Raw genomic sequence first — 13971 nt, 5'->3', positions numbered from 1 at the left:
TCCGCGACAATCTTCATACGGTACATATACACTCGCCGTCAACTGTTTGTGTGTGGTGTCTGCCAAAAGTAGGCTCGGTTGAAAAAAAAAGAAGAAGAAGAGAAGAGATCAGGCAACACGTGCAGCGCATGCCCATCCATTCATTCATTGATATCCTCACCAACAGCTAGACCTGTCTGTTATGATAAAACTGCTGTGCCGCTGCTGTCACTGGTCAGCGCAAGTCTAGGCCTGTTCCCTGTTTGCTAATGATCTGGGGGTTTGGGAAATTTAACCAACATCCCCCCCGTTGCACATCCTTCTGCAACCTCTTTACAATCTTTTTTTCCCTCTACCGTTGCGACGAGACACAACCCACATGTCGACTTGAAGGATAACGCGGCAATTAGTTCAGCGCGGCCGCAAAGAAAGCCCTCATGCAAAGGGGTGTTTAGACACCTTCGAGGCCAGCCCGTCTCCTGCATTCCTTCCCCGGCCGGGAACTCTGGGATCTGGGGTTCACCTCGCTCTTTTAGATTTCCTACGACAACCACCCGACGGCAATTCGCATGAATTGACCTGCCTTGTATTCCAACGCAAGCAACAAAAAGAAGACTCGGCATAAGGCAAAGTCAATTTGCCCGTTTCACTGCCTTATCAAACCGATCCCCGCGGTTTCCGCGCGCCGGCATTGATATTTTGTCGCATTTCCGTCCTCCTGTCCTCGGGTGTCTCTTCGTAGAAAGAGGCAGCCCTCGTCATCATGGCCTCTTCACCCCCCGGATCGCCCAGCATGATGTCGCGACCCGCAAGCGCCATGGTGCGACCTTCGCCGCGAAGCACCAGTCGCATGAGCATAAACAGCAAAAGCAGAGCGTCTGACGAAGACGGCGGCAAGACGGCAGTCAAAGTTGGTAAGTGAACAAACGGCCCCAGTTATCTCTACTCGCGGAAACCTTGGCCCTCTCGGGCCCAGCTAGAGGCCGCGGAAACCTAGCAGAATGCGCTGAAAGCCACAACACCACGAATACGGCTAACATGTACGCTCATATGCAGTCATTCGTGTGCGACCGCCTCTACAGGCTACCGATCCCGGTTTCGACCTAATCCCCCAACGGTTTCAGCGCTCTATGGTCCAGGCAACGTCACCAACGAGTCTGTCGATCGATGCGCCGCAGGGCAAGAAGCTCTTCGTATTCGATCGCGTATTTTCCCCTGAAACCGACCAGGAAGGTATTTGGGACTACCTCAGCGAGAGTGTGACTGCCTTTCTGCAAGGCTACAACGTGTCGCTGTTGGCGTACGGCCAATCCGGTGCTGGAAAGTCCTTCACCATGGGTACTTCGGGCCCGGTAGAACAAGGGAATCTTGACAGGATGGGAGTGATCCCCCGCGCAGCAACGGAGCTGTTCGAGAAACTTGATGGACCTTCCAGTTCCAAGAAATCCAACCGCAATTCCATGTCCCAGCTTCGCACACCTCAGCGATACTCGATAGGACAGACTTCGCCCTCAGCCGGCAGTGCCCCAGCCGAGAAGACTTGGCAAATGAAGGCGACGTACGTTGAAATATACAACGAGCAGCTTCGCGACTTGCTTGTCCCCGAGACGACGCCGCAGCATGAACGTGGCACGGTCACCATCCGTGAGGATACCAAGGGCAACATCATCCTCACCGGTCTCCGACAAATGGACATCCACTCGATGGAAGACTTGATGAACGCTCTAAATTTCGGCTCTGCAATTCGTCAGACCGACTCCACAGCCATCAACGCGAAATCGTCGCGTTCTCATGCCGTATTCAGTCTCAATCTAGTCCAGAAAAAGGCCAAGACGCAGGGCACCGAGGGAGTCAACAAGCGGTTTTCGATGCCTCTGGAACCCACGGCCGGAGCTGAAACATGGGTGACCACAGACAGCAAGCTGCATTTCGTCGATCTGGCGGGCAGCGAGCGTCTGAAGAACACCGGCGCGCAAGGTGACCGGGCGAAAGAAGGCATCTCGATCAACGCCGGCTTGGCCGCGTTAGGCAAGGTCATCTCACAACTTTCTTCGCGGTCTCACGGTGCACACGTATCATACCGTGATTCCCGACTTACACGCCTGCTCCAAGACTCTCTCGGCGGCAATGCCATTACGTATATGATTGCATGTGTTACGCCCGCCGAATTTCATCTCAGCGAAACTCTAAATACGGTCCAGTACGCCCAACGCGCCCGTGCCATCCAGAGCAAGCCTAGGATCCAATCTGTGGAGGAGGGTGATAAGCAGGCTGTCATTGAGCGGCTCAAGGCCGAAGTGGCCTTTTTACGTGAGCAAATTCGTAGTGCTGAGCGTGGCGGGAACGAGCGCCGCAATTTGGCGACCACTGAGAGGTCCGAGCGACTCAACAACGAGCGCGAAGCGGAACTCCAAAACCAGCTACTAGACGTCCAGGAGAACTACACTACTCTCAGCCAACGGCACGCTAAGTTGATTGCCGAGATGGCTAAGGCACGAGACAACGAGGAGGCCGAGAATCAGCAAATGGAGGAGAACGCCGGAGACGTCGCAACCGAGCGCCTCAACCGGTCCAACTCGTTTGCCCAGGCGGTCGAGCAGGTCGTCCTCGAGTACGAAAAGACGATCCAGTCACTCGAGCAGTCCCTTTCCAGCACCCGCACTACTCTGTCCAACACCGAGACCGATCTTCTGGAGAAAGAAACCAAATGCGCCTATATTGAAACCATCAACACACAGCTTCAAGCCCGTTTGCAGAAGCTGATGGATCGCGAAGCCAACACGGAAAACTATCTCCACGACCTCGAAGCCAAGCTCGATGGACACACCTCGGGCGAAGAAAAGAACGCAACGATCATAACTGAGCTGCGAAAGGAAATCGCACGGGTCCGGGAGAACGAGGCTGCGGCCGAGGACTACATTTCCACACTGGAGGAAAGACTTGCCGAGGCCGACCAAGACACCGAGCTGATGCAGCGTGAGATTGACCGCCTCGAGCAGGTTATTGAGCGGCAACGAAGTCTTGGTAAGCTCGACAACCTGCTTCACGAGCTCGACAACATCCAACCGGATGGCAAGCAGCCCGATGGCCAGTCTGAACCAAACACGAATGGATTCGCGCAACGCCGCTCTGAGCGATCGTCCAGGAACACCGGAAGCCGACCGCCTACTGTGCAAGGCCGACGTTCTATACTGCCGGAGGTTGGCGAGGAGGAGACCGAGGAAGACTCGGCTAAGCCTGCTGCCCAGGTTGAGGCGGTGTCGGAAGACGACGAAGTCGACCATCGCAACGGCCATAAGGCTGACGATGATTCTGAGACTCATGCGCACCCTCCTCAAAGCCCCGCGCAGAGCAAGTTTGTTAATGACAAGCTGGAAAACGTCACCGAGGAGCTTGTTCACCTTCGTATGGAACATGAGAGCACTCTGAACGAGTTCGATGCTCTCCATAGCAAGTATGAAGAGGCTCTCAAGACGTTGGCAGAGCTCCAGGACGCCGTAGACGAGGCCAAGCACCCTAGCCGACAACGCGACTCCGTCCTCTCTGTTGCAACGCCAGAAGAGACCCGACCGCCCTCTTTTTTATCCGACGCGCAGTCCAGCGACGTCAAGGATGGGACCCGCTTATCATCGCGATCGCTTTCCTCGGAGCTATCCTCAGCTATGGACTCCCCGGCTACTATCGATTCGGCTGAGATTCCGGATGCGACGACCCCCAAACCGTCTGAGTCAAGGGAGACTCTGATTGCCGAGACAGCAAACAACGATGAAGCGCTCGCCTCGGAATTGGAGAAGCTCAAGTCCCTTGCTCTGGAGAAGGAGTCCGCGGAGAAGAAACTTGCCGAGAAGTACGCTCAGCTGGAGGAACAACACCAAGAAGCCTTGGATATGGTCGAAGAGCTGAAGACCGAGGTCATTAAGGCCAAGCACGCCGAGCCCCCATCGCCACGAAGTGCCACCCCGGTCATCCGCCGCAAGTCTAGTCAAAATGTTATGATCATTGACCGGGCGCACCGGTCCTTCGCGTCGCTGCGAAACATTGCTGCAGACAACTTTGAGGAGCAGCCAGACGTCATGCAGAATTTCGAGCTCAACCTCAATGCCGCCATGCATGAGCTGCATGCTCGATCCGAACGCATCCAGGAGCTCGAGGCAGATGTTAACAACACCAGAAAGGAAATGGAGACAAAGATGACAATCATTAATGGCTTGACACGCGAGCGTTCGAGTTTGAAGTCCAGCCCCATGGACATGTCCATGATTGCGACGTTGAAGAACCAGCTGGAACAGAACGAGAGCCAACTTCGAAAGATGCAAGAGGTGCACGCCGCGCGCGAAACCGAACTAATGGGCGAGCTGGAATCTCTGCGAGCTTCCGTGCAAGAAATGTCTGCTGCTCGATCGGCTCCGACAGAGACGGAGACCGCCAAGGATGAGCTGCTCTCTACCCATGAGAAGAAGATTGCGGAGTTGCAATCGGAATTGTCGGGCTGGGAAGTCAAGCACCAGGCTACTCTCGACAACATGCAGGCTACCGAGAAAACTATGCAACAGACTATCAAAGAGCTCGAGGCGCGAGTTGCCGAGGTCAACGCGAATTACAGCCAGGTTCGTGAAAACTCGCAGGGTGAGGAGCAGACCAAGGAGGCAGATGCCAAGCATCAAGACTTGGTCACGGCCCTGACTAAGGAGATTGGCGAGTACAAGGCCATCATCGACAGCAACGCAGCCAAGGTCACTGAGCTGGAGAGTGCCCACTCCGCCGCCAAGAGCCAACTTGAGGAGGCCACCCGCGCCCGCGATTTGGCTGCTGCCGAGTCAGTCAAGCACAAGGGTCTCCTCGGAAAGCTAGAGGCCCAGATTGCCCGACACGAGGAGACGATCAAGAGCCACCAAGAGAACTTCGAGGAGCTTGAAGCTGAGCATGCCAAGGACATTGACGAGATCCAGGCCGAGTCCAAGCAGGAGTATGAGTCGCAGCTGTCCATTCTCATGACGGAGCATGCCGAGAACATCCGCATTCTGGAGAGCGACCTATCAGAAGCTCGTGATGAGCTGATGAAGGTGGCCACGGAAGTTGCGTACGCCATGGGTCTCGAGGTCAGCGTGGAGAAGATCTCGGAGCGTGTTGAGTTCCTCATTGCAGACCAGAAGTCGCTTGGTACCGAGAAGAGGAAGAACGCCGAACTCGAAGGCCATGTCTCTGAGCTTGCTTCCATCAACAACACCATCATGCGCGATCTGGAGACAGTGAAGTCGGCATTGAACGAGTTGCTGCAGGTGGATGGAGAGAAGGCCAAGACCCCGTACTCATCCGTCTCTGAACAGATAGCAGCTTTGAAGAAGCGGATGGCGGATCTTGAGGTCAAGAACAAGAAGCATTCCCGCTTGGTAGAGGAGCTTGAGGATCAGCTACAGACAAACTTTGACCAGGCCCAGATTACCAACAACCGGTTGTCAACTCTGCAGACGGAACGCCAATCTCAACTCGAGGAAGCCACTACTGCTAGGATCAAGGCGCAGGGTGAACTGGAGGCAATCAAGGAGGAATATGCCGCCCTACAGGTACACTCTCAATCTAACGACGTCCTCTCGGAATCTGCAATGCTAACTTTACCACAGGCCAAATTTGATGAGGCAAGCTCAAACTCGCAAGTTCGCAAGACATCCTCGCATACATCTTTGCCATCGCCTCCGCCGGCGATCCCGCTGCCTCCTCTGCCTGGTATTGGCGGAGCCACGTCGCCTACCTCATCGGGAGCACCTGGCGGCGGACGTCCTCAAAGCAACGATATTGCCAACCTGCAGATCAGGGAAGACCAAGAAGCCCGCATCCGCTCCATTGAGCGACACCTCAATGCCGAGAAGCAACTGACTTCGACCTTGGAGGAGGCACTCACGGATCTCGAGAAGCAATCCAACAAGGTCAAGACGGACTGTGAGGCTTGGCGCAAACGCGCCGTGGAACTCGAGAACGAAGTCAAGCAACTCAAGGAGAAGCCGCAGCAAGACAGCCGCTGGCGAGACAGTCTTCACCAGGTCGAAGAAGAACGCAAGAAGCGCCAAGACGCCGAGAGAGCCCGCGCCCACCTGGAAGAGCGCATGAACGCCATCAACAACAAGAAAAAGAAGAAGGGCAGCCTCAACTGCTTCTAGGCGTGGCCGCTTTTGGCCGTTCTCTTGGTCTGCTTGGCGTTTTTGGCTATTTTCCTCCTGTACTTGAATGGATACCATATCACCATCCGGTCTCGTTTCGAGCTTGCCCTGCCATCTTGGGTGACCACGAACCATTTGGTTCAGCGGTTTAGGGTAGCTTGACTGAATTCCTTCCCCCCTGCGACCACTATATGCACTCTCCTGTATTCTACCACTATATGGCGTTCGGGACGAGCCATTTCTTCGATTTGGGTCATCTCTTCGGGCACTTACGCTTCTTGCCCCTCTCCTTTATGATCTTCACTTTATCTTCGGCCATGACCCCAAACCACACCACATCTTCTTCTGTAGTCAACCTTAGACCGGCTGGCCTACAATCTGCGACGACTTTGGACGGGAAACGAACAAAACTCACGTGAGGATAGCGACGTGTTTACGGATCCGAATGAAAAACCCCAAATCCTTCACAACATCTAATGACAGCGTTTCTTGCCCGTCCCTCTATACCTAATCTCTCCTTGCTTCTGCCATGCCGGCCACCCCTCTGCCTTTGCTGAAGGGGAGGCTGGTGGATGGAGAAACAGAAGAGGAAACCGACCTACTACTACATATGAGAAAAGAATGCTGCTTGAGAGGCCCGAGCCGAATTGTCCATTCTGAGATACCACTTTTGCACCCATTTCTGAATTTTTGTTGTCTACACCTGGTTTCTAATGTTGCTGCTTCATGTTATTCTACTTTGTCTTCTCTTCACACCCGGCGGCAGCGTGTTCTCTCTGCTTCTCACTTGTGCGTGCGTTTTTGATACACTGTTTTCCACTACTGCGAATACTACTACAACTACTACCCCTTTTGATGTTTTCTCTCTGCGTTTTCTGTTTCCCGAGCGGGGGTGGGTTAGGGCTGGTGGTGGAAATGACGGAGGTTGGCGAAAGAGCTTGATACATGTGAAAAGAGACAGAGAAGGAAGGAGAAGGCGAAGAAGAATGGGAGGGATGGAAAGAGAGAGCGATTGCGTATCATGCACTGCCCACGGCAAGTGTAGCACTTCAAGATGGTGTTACGCTGATGAATGGGGCATTGTTGATGGTGGGCGGGCGTGGGCACGCGAGGGCAGCCTACCTGCCCGTTGCTATATAGTTGTTGGAATGTAGAACGTCTCTTCCCCCCTGCTGCATACTATGCCTGCTGAGATGTTGGTTTTGCGTGACCCGTATGTTTTTTTGGGCAACTGGTTGGAAAACACCATGTACAACTACACACCTGACTAGAGGTTCACCTAGCAGTTGCTACCCCTAACCTGAGGAGGCTGGAACATGCATGCAATTAGGGAGAGAAGCTCTACATCATGGGAGACATATGCAATTTGAACATGCACCAAAAGACATCGGACGAGGTTCAGTTTGACTGGTTTATTTCATTTCATACCCCAAGAGTAAGGATAATGCCACAATGAGTGAATCTGCAACACGGAATAAGTGTGTATCGCGTTTGCTATAACGAAAGTGTCCTTCGTCCGTCCTCAAGACATTCTGTTCAGTGACCGTAAAAAGAGCGACGGCGTTTGTATCGATATCGTCTGTCTGTCTCACTCCACTTCAAGCAGCATTCTGCTTCTTGCGCTCGTCAAAGACGGCAAGGCACTCCTCAGCCGCCTTGACGCCCGACAGCGCCATGGCGCCAAAGGTGGGCCCCATGCGGTTGGCGCCGTCGACCTCGCTGAGCTCCATGCCGCCGCAGACGAGGCCGGGGACGATCTCGCGGGTGCCCTTGACGATGGCGTCCTCGGCCGTGTTCATGTCGAGGCCGCGCATGCCGCCGAGGCGCTCGAGGGAGCCCATGCCGACGAGGCGCTTGGCGCTGAAGGCGCCAAAGGGCCCGTCGTGGCCCGTCGTGCTGACGATCAGGGGCGCGTTGATGGTGCTCGGGTCCATGCAGGACTGGTCGTCGTGGTGCATGGCCACGAGGGTCCAGTTGGTGACGACGCCGGCGATGCGGACGCCGCCGGGAGCCGAGTCGTCGCGGCGGGTGATGAGGTCCTCGACCGTGGTGGCGTTGAAGAGCTTCACGTTGGGGAAGGAGAGGACCTTGGACAGGAGGGTCGAGGTGAAGAGGGCCGCGTGCTTGACGACGACGTAGGCGCCCTCGTCGTCGAAGGGGATGCCGAGCTCCGTTAGGAACTTGTCGGCGGGCTTGCGCATCACCATGGCACTGAAGAGCTGGCCACCGAGCCAGGCACCGCCGCCTATAGTATTGTGTTAGCTGTCTTGAAATATAAGACAACATGCGGTGCATGTTTTATATAGGGGCTACTCACCAGGCGAGACGCTAGCCTCGATGATGGCAATCTTCAAGTCAGGTCGGGCCTTAGCCAGAGTGTAAGCGGTGCTTAGACCGCAGGACCCGGCGCCGACGATGACAATGTCGGACTCGGCGTAGGTGTCCAGGTCGTTAAAGTAGCGGCGGGCCATAGTGCGCGCGACCTGCGACTCGCGGATGGTCTCGAAGGTGAAGTCCTTCCACTTACCATCGGCGACGTCGACGGCGGTCTGGGCCTTGCCGGTCCCGACGGGGACACCTCCCTTGTGGGGGAGGGTGGCGGGCTCAACGCAATCAAGAGTCACAGCAGGGGCCATTGTTGCAGTGGTGGTTGTGATGGGTTATAGATGGTTTCTAGGTCGAGGGTTAGTTCTGTGCCAAGGGAAATTGGGGGGATTGGACAATGAGAGCATGATCCTTTCGCTGGTATTATCCAGATCAAGTTTTACGCCGTATAATCTCAGAACGAGCTCTGTTTTTTCTTCTTCTTGATCTTTCGGAAAAGAAAAAGAGAGAAAGAGCCCCCCTTCATCTCACCAGTTCCGTCCCCATCTCCGACTGCTCACACGCAAAGGTGAGAAAGTAGGTTGGATGGAGGAGAAGTGGTGGTCCGAATGGGAGGCACAGAGACACGAACACCGGCTCAGCTCGCCTCAAGCCATTACCTGATAGTGATGATTTATGAGGGGGTTGGTTCATGATCATGACTTTGTGTCATATGCGTGGTCACCTATAGTGACTTCTGGATAAACCGTTCGAGGCCATAGCTGCCATCGTCGCCACAGTGACTACCCGTACCAAGCAAGTGTAAAAGTCTGCCATTGGTGTTAGTGGGTGGTCTGGAGGGAATAGGGGAAGTAGAGATCCGTGATGGTGAGTCACGGTGCGTACTACTTGTGTGTGTTTGTTTGTGAATCTGGTTTTTCAGATTCGAGCGCAGTTTTTCTAATGGAATAGATGACTATGAGGGATAGAAAGGAAGAGGAAAATGTTGAAAAGGGGACGCTCAGTGCTAGATATATACCTAAAGATAGCTTCAAAGGTGGGAGGAGGGGGAGGGAAGAGAAGAGGGGTAGTAGCGGTTACTCACGCCATGGTGCTACCGCATAGCACATCGTGTCGTCATGGTCCTTGATCGCTTCGCCTTTCGCATGCTCGCAGCAGTACTCGCAGTAGTCGGCGTTGCGAAACGAATGGTCGAGCTTGATAACAGTATGGGTTCTCATTGGGAAGCACCTTCTCCAATGGGCCGAAGCTGGTTGGACGGACGAGAAAGTAGACGAACTGTAATGAACCTCGCGCGAGCTAGCGTTGGTTCGATTGGTATGCAGTCCTGCGGGACTAAACATGGACAACAAACGCCCGAGACTAAGCGGGTACTTTGGCGGGCGTGTAGCTGCTCGGTACCTGCGCTACTGACCAACCTGCCTGCCGCGTCTGGAGTATCGTGCTCCGACGTCCAACTTTCTGTCGAGAACTACCCCGACGGTACCAGAGAGAGTACGGCTCGTCGTTGTCCGACCTACCACAAGCAAGGACGACGATCATCGCAAATTTTGGGTCTACCACCACCTTTTACGCAACGTAACCGGCCAAGAGAGATTAACAACGACCTCACAAATCTCAAGAAGCGCATATAGCGCAAGCCCACAAAGAGTACTACTACCGATACGCTCTACTGCGCCAGCAGCAGGTTGCGTGCCTCGGAGGATCGTCACCCTACAACTCAGCAGTAGCCAGCCGCCATCGGCAACAACATGGCGCGTTCGGACGAAGCGGCCGCCTTCTTCCTGGCCGTGTACAGCGCCGTACGCGAGATCCCGCCAGGCAAGGTCACGACCTATGGCCATATCGCCAAGCTGGTGGGCACCCCTCAGCGACCTCGCCAAGTCGGCGTTTGCCTGAAGCACCTCTCGCAGGACCCGGACTCGCGGCACAACCACGACAACGTGCCATGGCAAAGAGTCATCAACTCCAAGGGCCTCATCTCCCCCAGGTACGTAAATAATAATATAACATCCAAGCCCAAGCAACCATTGAGAAAAGAGCCTCCTCCTCTGCGAGACGAGACAAAATCAGGGCATACAAAAGACTCATGCATCGGTGCCTGCCTAGATCTCAGCCATCCGGTGCTCGGAACCAGGCGGCGGCTCTCGAGGCCGAAGGGGTGGAGGTATCCACCGGTTCGCTCGGCGAGCTCTCGGTGGATTTCAGTCTGTATGGGTGGTTCCCACGCTCATTGCCGTCAGAAGCCGATGGGCTCGACGACGACGATGACGAAGCGGACGAGGATGAGGATGACGAGAACCAAGAATAAAAAGCCCACATATAGATCACTGCTGCAAGTCGTAGTAAAAATTCGATGTGCAGAATCACGAAGCATTGTATTCAACTTGATGATAGGTATACATCTTGACGATTATTTATTATTTATTTAGTTAAAAGAGCTTATTGATGGATGTCCATGTTCAACGAAGCTGAAAAGCTGTTGATGATGATCTCCCCAATGCCACCCGGTGAACCAACATCACGGCGATTTGTATGTAGAACCTATAAGACTGATTTCTCGTAAGCGCAAGCTTCAAAAAGGGTTGGGCAGAGAAAAATGGTTGAGGGTAGGAATGTCAGATAGCGGTTGGACGAAATTGTATCCACATTAAAATTCGGAACAGGTCTGTGAATTACGCTTTTTCATCATAAAGAGGGAAGGGCATTGAGAAGAGAGAGCTTGAGTAGTAAACTTACCATTTGTGATTGCCAAGATGGATTGGTTTGTCTGACCGAGAAGCTTTTTTATCGGTGAAGTGGTCGTTCGACCAGACTTACCTTGGGGAACATGGAGCTGCAATCGCGACAAAGGCCCATTGTCATGGTGCCATCGTCGCAGAGCGATCCGTACGCAGTTGCCTGCCAGAGGCACTGGTGACAGGATCTTGTTCGCCTAGATTCAAGACAGTTCCTGATGTTGAAGAAAGATAAGAAGCATAGAAGGTTAGTGGAAAGTGAGAATTATATAGCATCCGAGTGGACAGTAGGATAATTTTTTCCTCGTAGTGGGGGGCCTGAAATGACCGGCCCAACGATTGACCGAAATGCTTATGGTACCTCCCAGCCTGCATGGACGTTCTGCCCCACTAACAACATTTCCATATTGATAGGTACTTTCCAGGACGGACAACTATCAATGTTTTCATTCCCATGTCCAATTCAATAAATCGCTTAAATTGAATGGGCGATTTGCCATGAAGCAATCTCGGGATTGCGCGCATTGGAATTTGAAGGCATAGCTTTAGTATGCGTCGTCCTGAAGATTCATTGCTCAATGCCCGGCCCATATGCAGATTCAAGACGTCAGTACCGAATGTGGCGTATAGTTGAGGACCTAGGTAGGTCGCATCCTGTAGGTAATTGGTGCATTATATTCTTGTCGACCTCGGGGAGGCAGTGCCAGGGCTGTAGCAAATCTCATGGTTGGTTCTACGTTCAAGTCTTGTGGATGTTGCTGGAGTTGCTGCCCATTTGGATGGGATAGTTCAACTCCTGTCCGCTTCTGATTCGGCTTTGCGCTTCTTTGATGTCGAGGTGAAGAAGTTGTCCATGGTACGCTGCCGAGAGTCGAATTGAGCACTACCTATGCCACCCCGAGTCTTCTTCAGGCCATTGAGATGGTCTATGTTGTTGGTGAACTGTACGGACACGGCGAACTTTGTGAATGGACCCGGCCCGGAATCTTGAGAGTCTAGGGAGTGCCGAGAATCGTCAGAGGTGGAGTCTGCCGGCGCTTTGCTGATATCCCCCTTGCTTTTCACGGCCTGGACCTTTGCCTGCAGCACGCCGGTGTTGCTCCACCCGGCATGGCTGTCGCCCGGGGCCTCGCTGGCGGTGGGGGGGAATTTGGTGGCTAGAGCCCTGAGCAACGAATTCAGGATGATGCCATGGGCCACAATCAACACCGATGAATTCTTGGCGGTGCCTGCCTCGAATACGGGGAGCAAGTGAACATCGATGAAGCGGTTTACTCGGACCATCATGGCGTCGCGTGTCTCCGCATCCGACTCGGCTCCCCGCAGGACGGCATCATTGGACTTGGTTCCGAATCTCTTGCCCTCAGATGACCCGAAATCCTTCTCACGGAGCTCCGTAAGCTGCGTGACGTCGGCAATGACAAGTTCTGTATCGCTGTTCCCACTTGAACAAGCCTGAGCATTGGCGACGGCTTCTGCCGTTCTGTAAGCCCGCTGAAGATTTGACGTGAAGATATGCGTGATGGGGCCAATATCAGGGGCGCGGGAGACCAGATGATCCCCTAGTCGCTTTGCTTGGAGAACCCCGTGATTGGTCAGGGGGGCATCGCGGGATCCAGCACTTCGAACCATAAATATTAGACCAGATGAACCGGGCTCGAATTGCTGACTGCGACTTACTAGAGGTTCGCTACGTTATCTGTTGATTCGCCATGGCGAACAAGCAGTAGGTGCATTTTCTTGCAGCATCCTTCCGGACTCTTGTTGAAGGTCTCGTTGGATATCGGCGTTAGTGAAGATGAATTGAGGAAGGGAAGGAGTAGGTGGCATCTCACGTGACACCCTACGCTAATGGGCAGAGCCCACAGTAGAGCCCCGGCCCCAACAACGATGGATGACACACGACGCAGGCACATTTACTTCGCATATGGTCGGAGGAATTCATCAATCCTGCGGACATCGAGAAAACACATAGTCAAGTCTCATGATGATGAATTGTCCTACCTACATATTCAATCGTTTTTTAGCAAGCCGCCAGAGCCCTTTGTCCATAACTTTTAGCTCACAAAACTCCCGGCCCAAATCAACAAGTTGTTCATCTAGCTTCCATATGTTGCAAGTGCCTGTGGCATGTACACGTGCACACCAGTCCTCAGCGACTTCTTCAGGATGTGTCGCAAGACCGTCAATTGATTACCGATGGCGTCGATCCAATGCGAGATAATGTCTGCTGTGCGCAATTCCGCTTTTAATCTTGAGAAGATTTGCCGTGTGCTCTCTTTCAAATATTTAGTGGTCATCCTTGAGGCCCACCACTTCCGGACATGGAGCCCGAAATGCCAGGACGTTTTGGGCTTTGGGCGCCGAGAATCAAGATTGCATATGAACCTTATGTCAGGACTCAACTGTCAATCAGATGCTGGGCGTCTCGACCAAAAAGTAGGGGTCTCTTGCTCCATGAACACCACCACCATACCACACAGCACCCACCCACTTGTATTCGAGAAGCAAAGAAGCATGGATCTGGGAAAAGCGACTCTTTCGATGTTCGTGCTCTGGAGTCGCTGTCAGCATCTATCTAGCAGATGCCAACACTTGAATTGAACGGTGCTGCTGTCGTTTGCTTATTAACTCAAGTACAGCCACCACCAGACGAAGGATGAGCGCTTGCCCCCAAACCGAGTTGATCAATGCACCTTGCAGGCGGGATCTCCCCCGGAAATTCAGTGGAGTGGCCAACTGTTGCTGATCCACTGGCCGTCTGGGGAAGCGGG

At 53.6% G+C, this 13971-nt stretch overlaps 5 protein-coding genes across 5 annotated transcripts; 3 read left to right on the top strand and 2 right to left on the bottom strand.

Annotated features, from left to right (window-relative positions):
• Window positions 1–742: 742 nt before the first annotated feature.
• PG985_009248 (kinesin motor domain-containing protein) lies at window positions 743–6134 on the top strand (the record flags this gene model as incomplete). The annotated part of the gene is made up of 3 exons (XM_066829016.1): window positions 743–893; window positions 1036–5543; window positions 5601–6134. The coding sequence occupies 3 exons, from the start codon at window positions 743–745 to the stop codon at window positions 6132–6134; spliced, it is 5193 nt and encodes a 1730-aa protein (XP_066683928.1).
• A 1598-nt stretch (window positions 6135–7732) lies between these two features.
• PG985_009247 (uncharacterized protein) lies at window positions 7733–8770 on the bottom strand (the record flags this gene model as incomplete). Its single annotated transcript, XM_066829015.1, has 2 exons — window positions 7733–8379; window positions 8452–8770. The coding sequence occupies 2 exons, from the start codon at window positions 8768–8770 to the stop codon at window positions 7733–7735; spliced, it is 966 nt and encodes a 321-aa protein (XP_066683927.1).
• An 807-nt stretch (window positions 8771–9577) lies between these two features.
• Window positions 9578–10093, top strand: PG985_009246 (uncharacterized protein; the record flags this gene model as incomplete). Its single annotated transcript, XM_066829014.1, has 1 exon — window positions 9578–10093. The coding sequence occupies one exon, from the start codon at window positions 9578–9580 to the stop codon at window positions 10091–10093; it is 516 nt and encodes a 171-aa protein (XP_066683926.1).
• Window positions 10094–10210: 117 nt separating this feature from the next.
• On the top strand, window positions 10211–10770 carry PG985_009245 (uncharacterized protein; the record flags this gene model as incomplete). The annotated part of the gene is made up of 2 exons (XM_066829013.1): window positions 10211–10449; window positions 10569–10770. The coding sequence occupies 2 exons, from the start codon at window positions 10211–10213 to the stop codon at window positions 10768–10770; spliced, it is 441 nt and encodes a 146-aa protein (XP_066683925.1).
• A 1216-nt stretch (window positions 10771–11986) lies between these two features.
• PG985_009244 (phosphoglycerate mutase family protein) lies at window positions 11987–12933 on the bottom strand (the record flags this gene model as incomplete). Its single annotated transcript, XM_066829012.1, has 2 exons — window positions 11987–12818; window positions 12878–12933. The coding sequence occupies 2 exons, from the start codon at window positions 12931–12933 to the stop codon at window positions 11987–11989; spliced, it is 888 nt and encodes a 295-aa protein (XP_066683924.1).
• Between the last annotated feature and the right edge of the window lie 1038 nt (window positions 12934–13971).

This window comes from Apiospora marii (genome assembly GCF_038362585.1).
Source record: "Apiospora marii strain CBS 49790 chromosome Unknown utg000005l_segment0_segment0, whole genome shotgun sequence".
In the NCBI taxonomy this organism is placed as follows: Eukaryota; Fungi; Ascomycota; class Sordariomycetes; order Amphisphaeriales; family Apiosporaceae; genus Apiospora; species Apiospora marii.
Note: the sequence above shows the minus strand (reverse complement) of the source record. Positions and strands in the feature narration are given on the sequence as shown.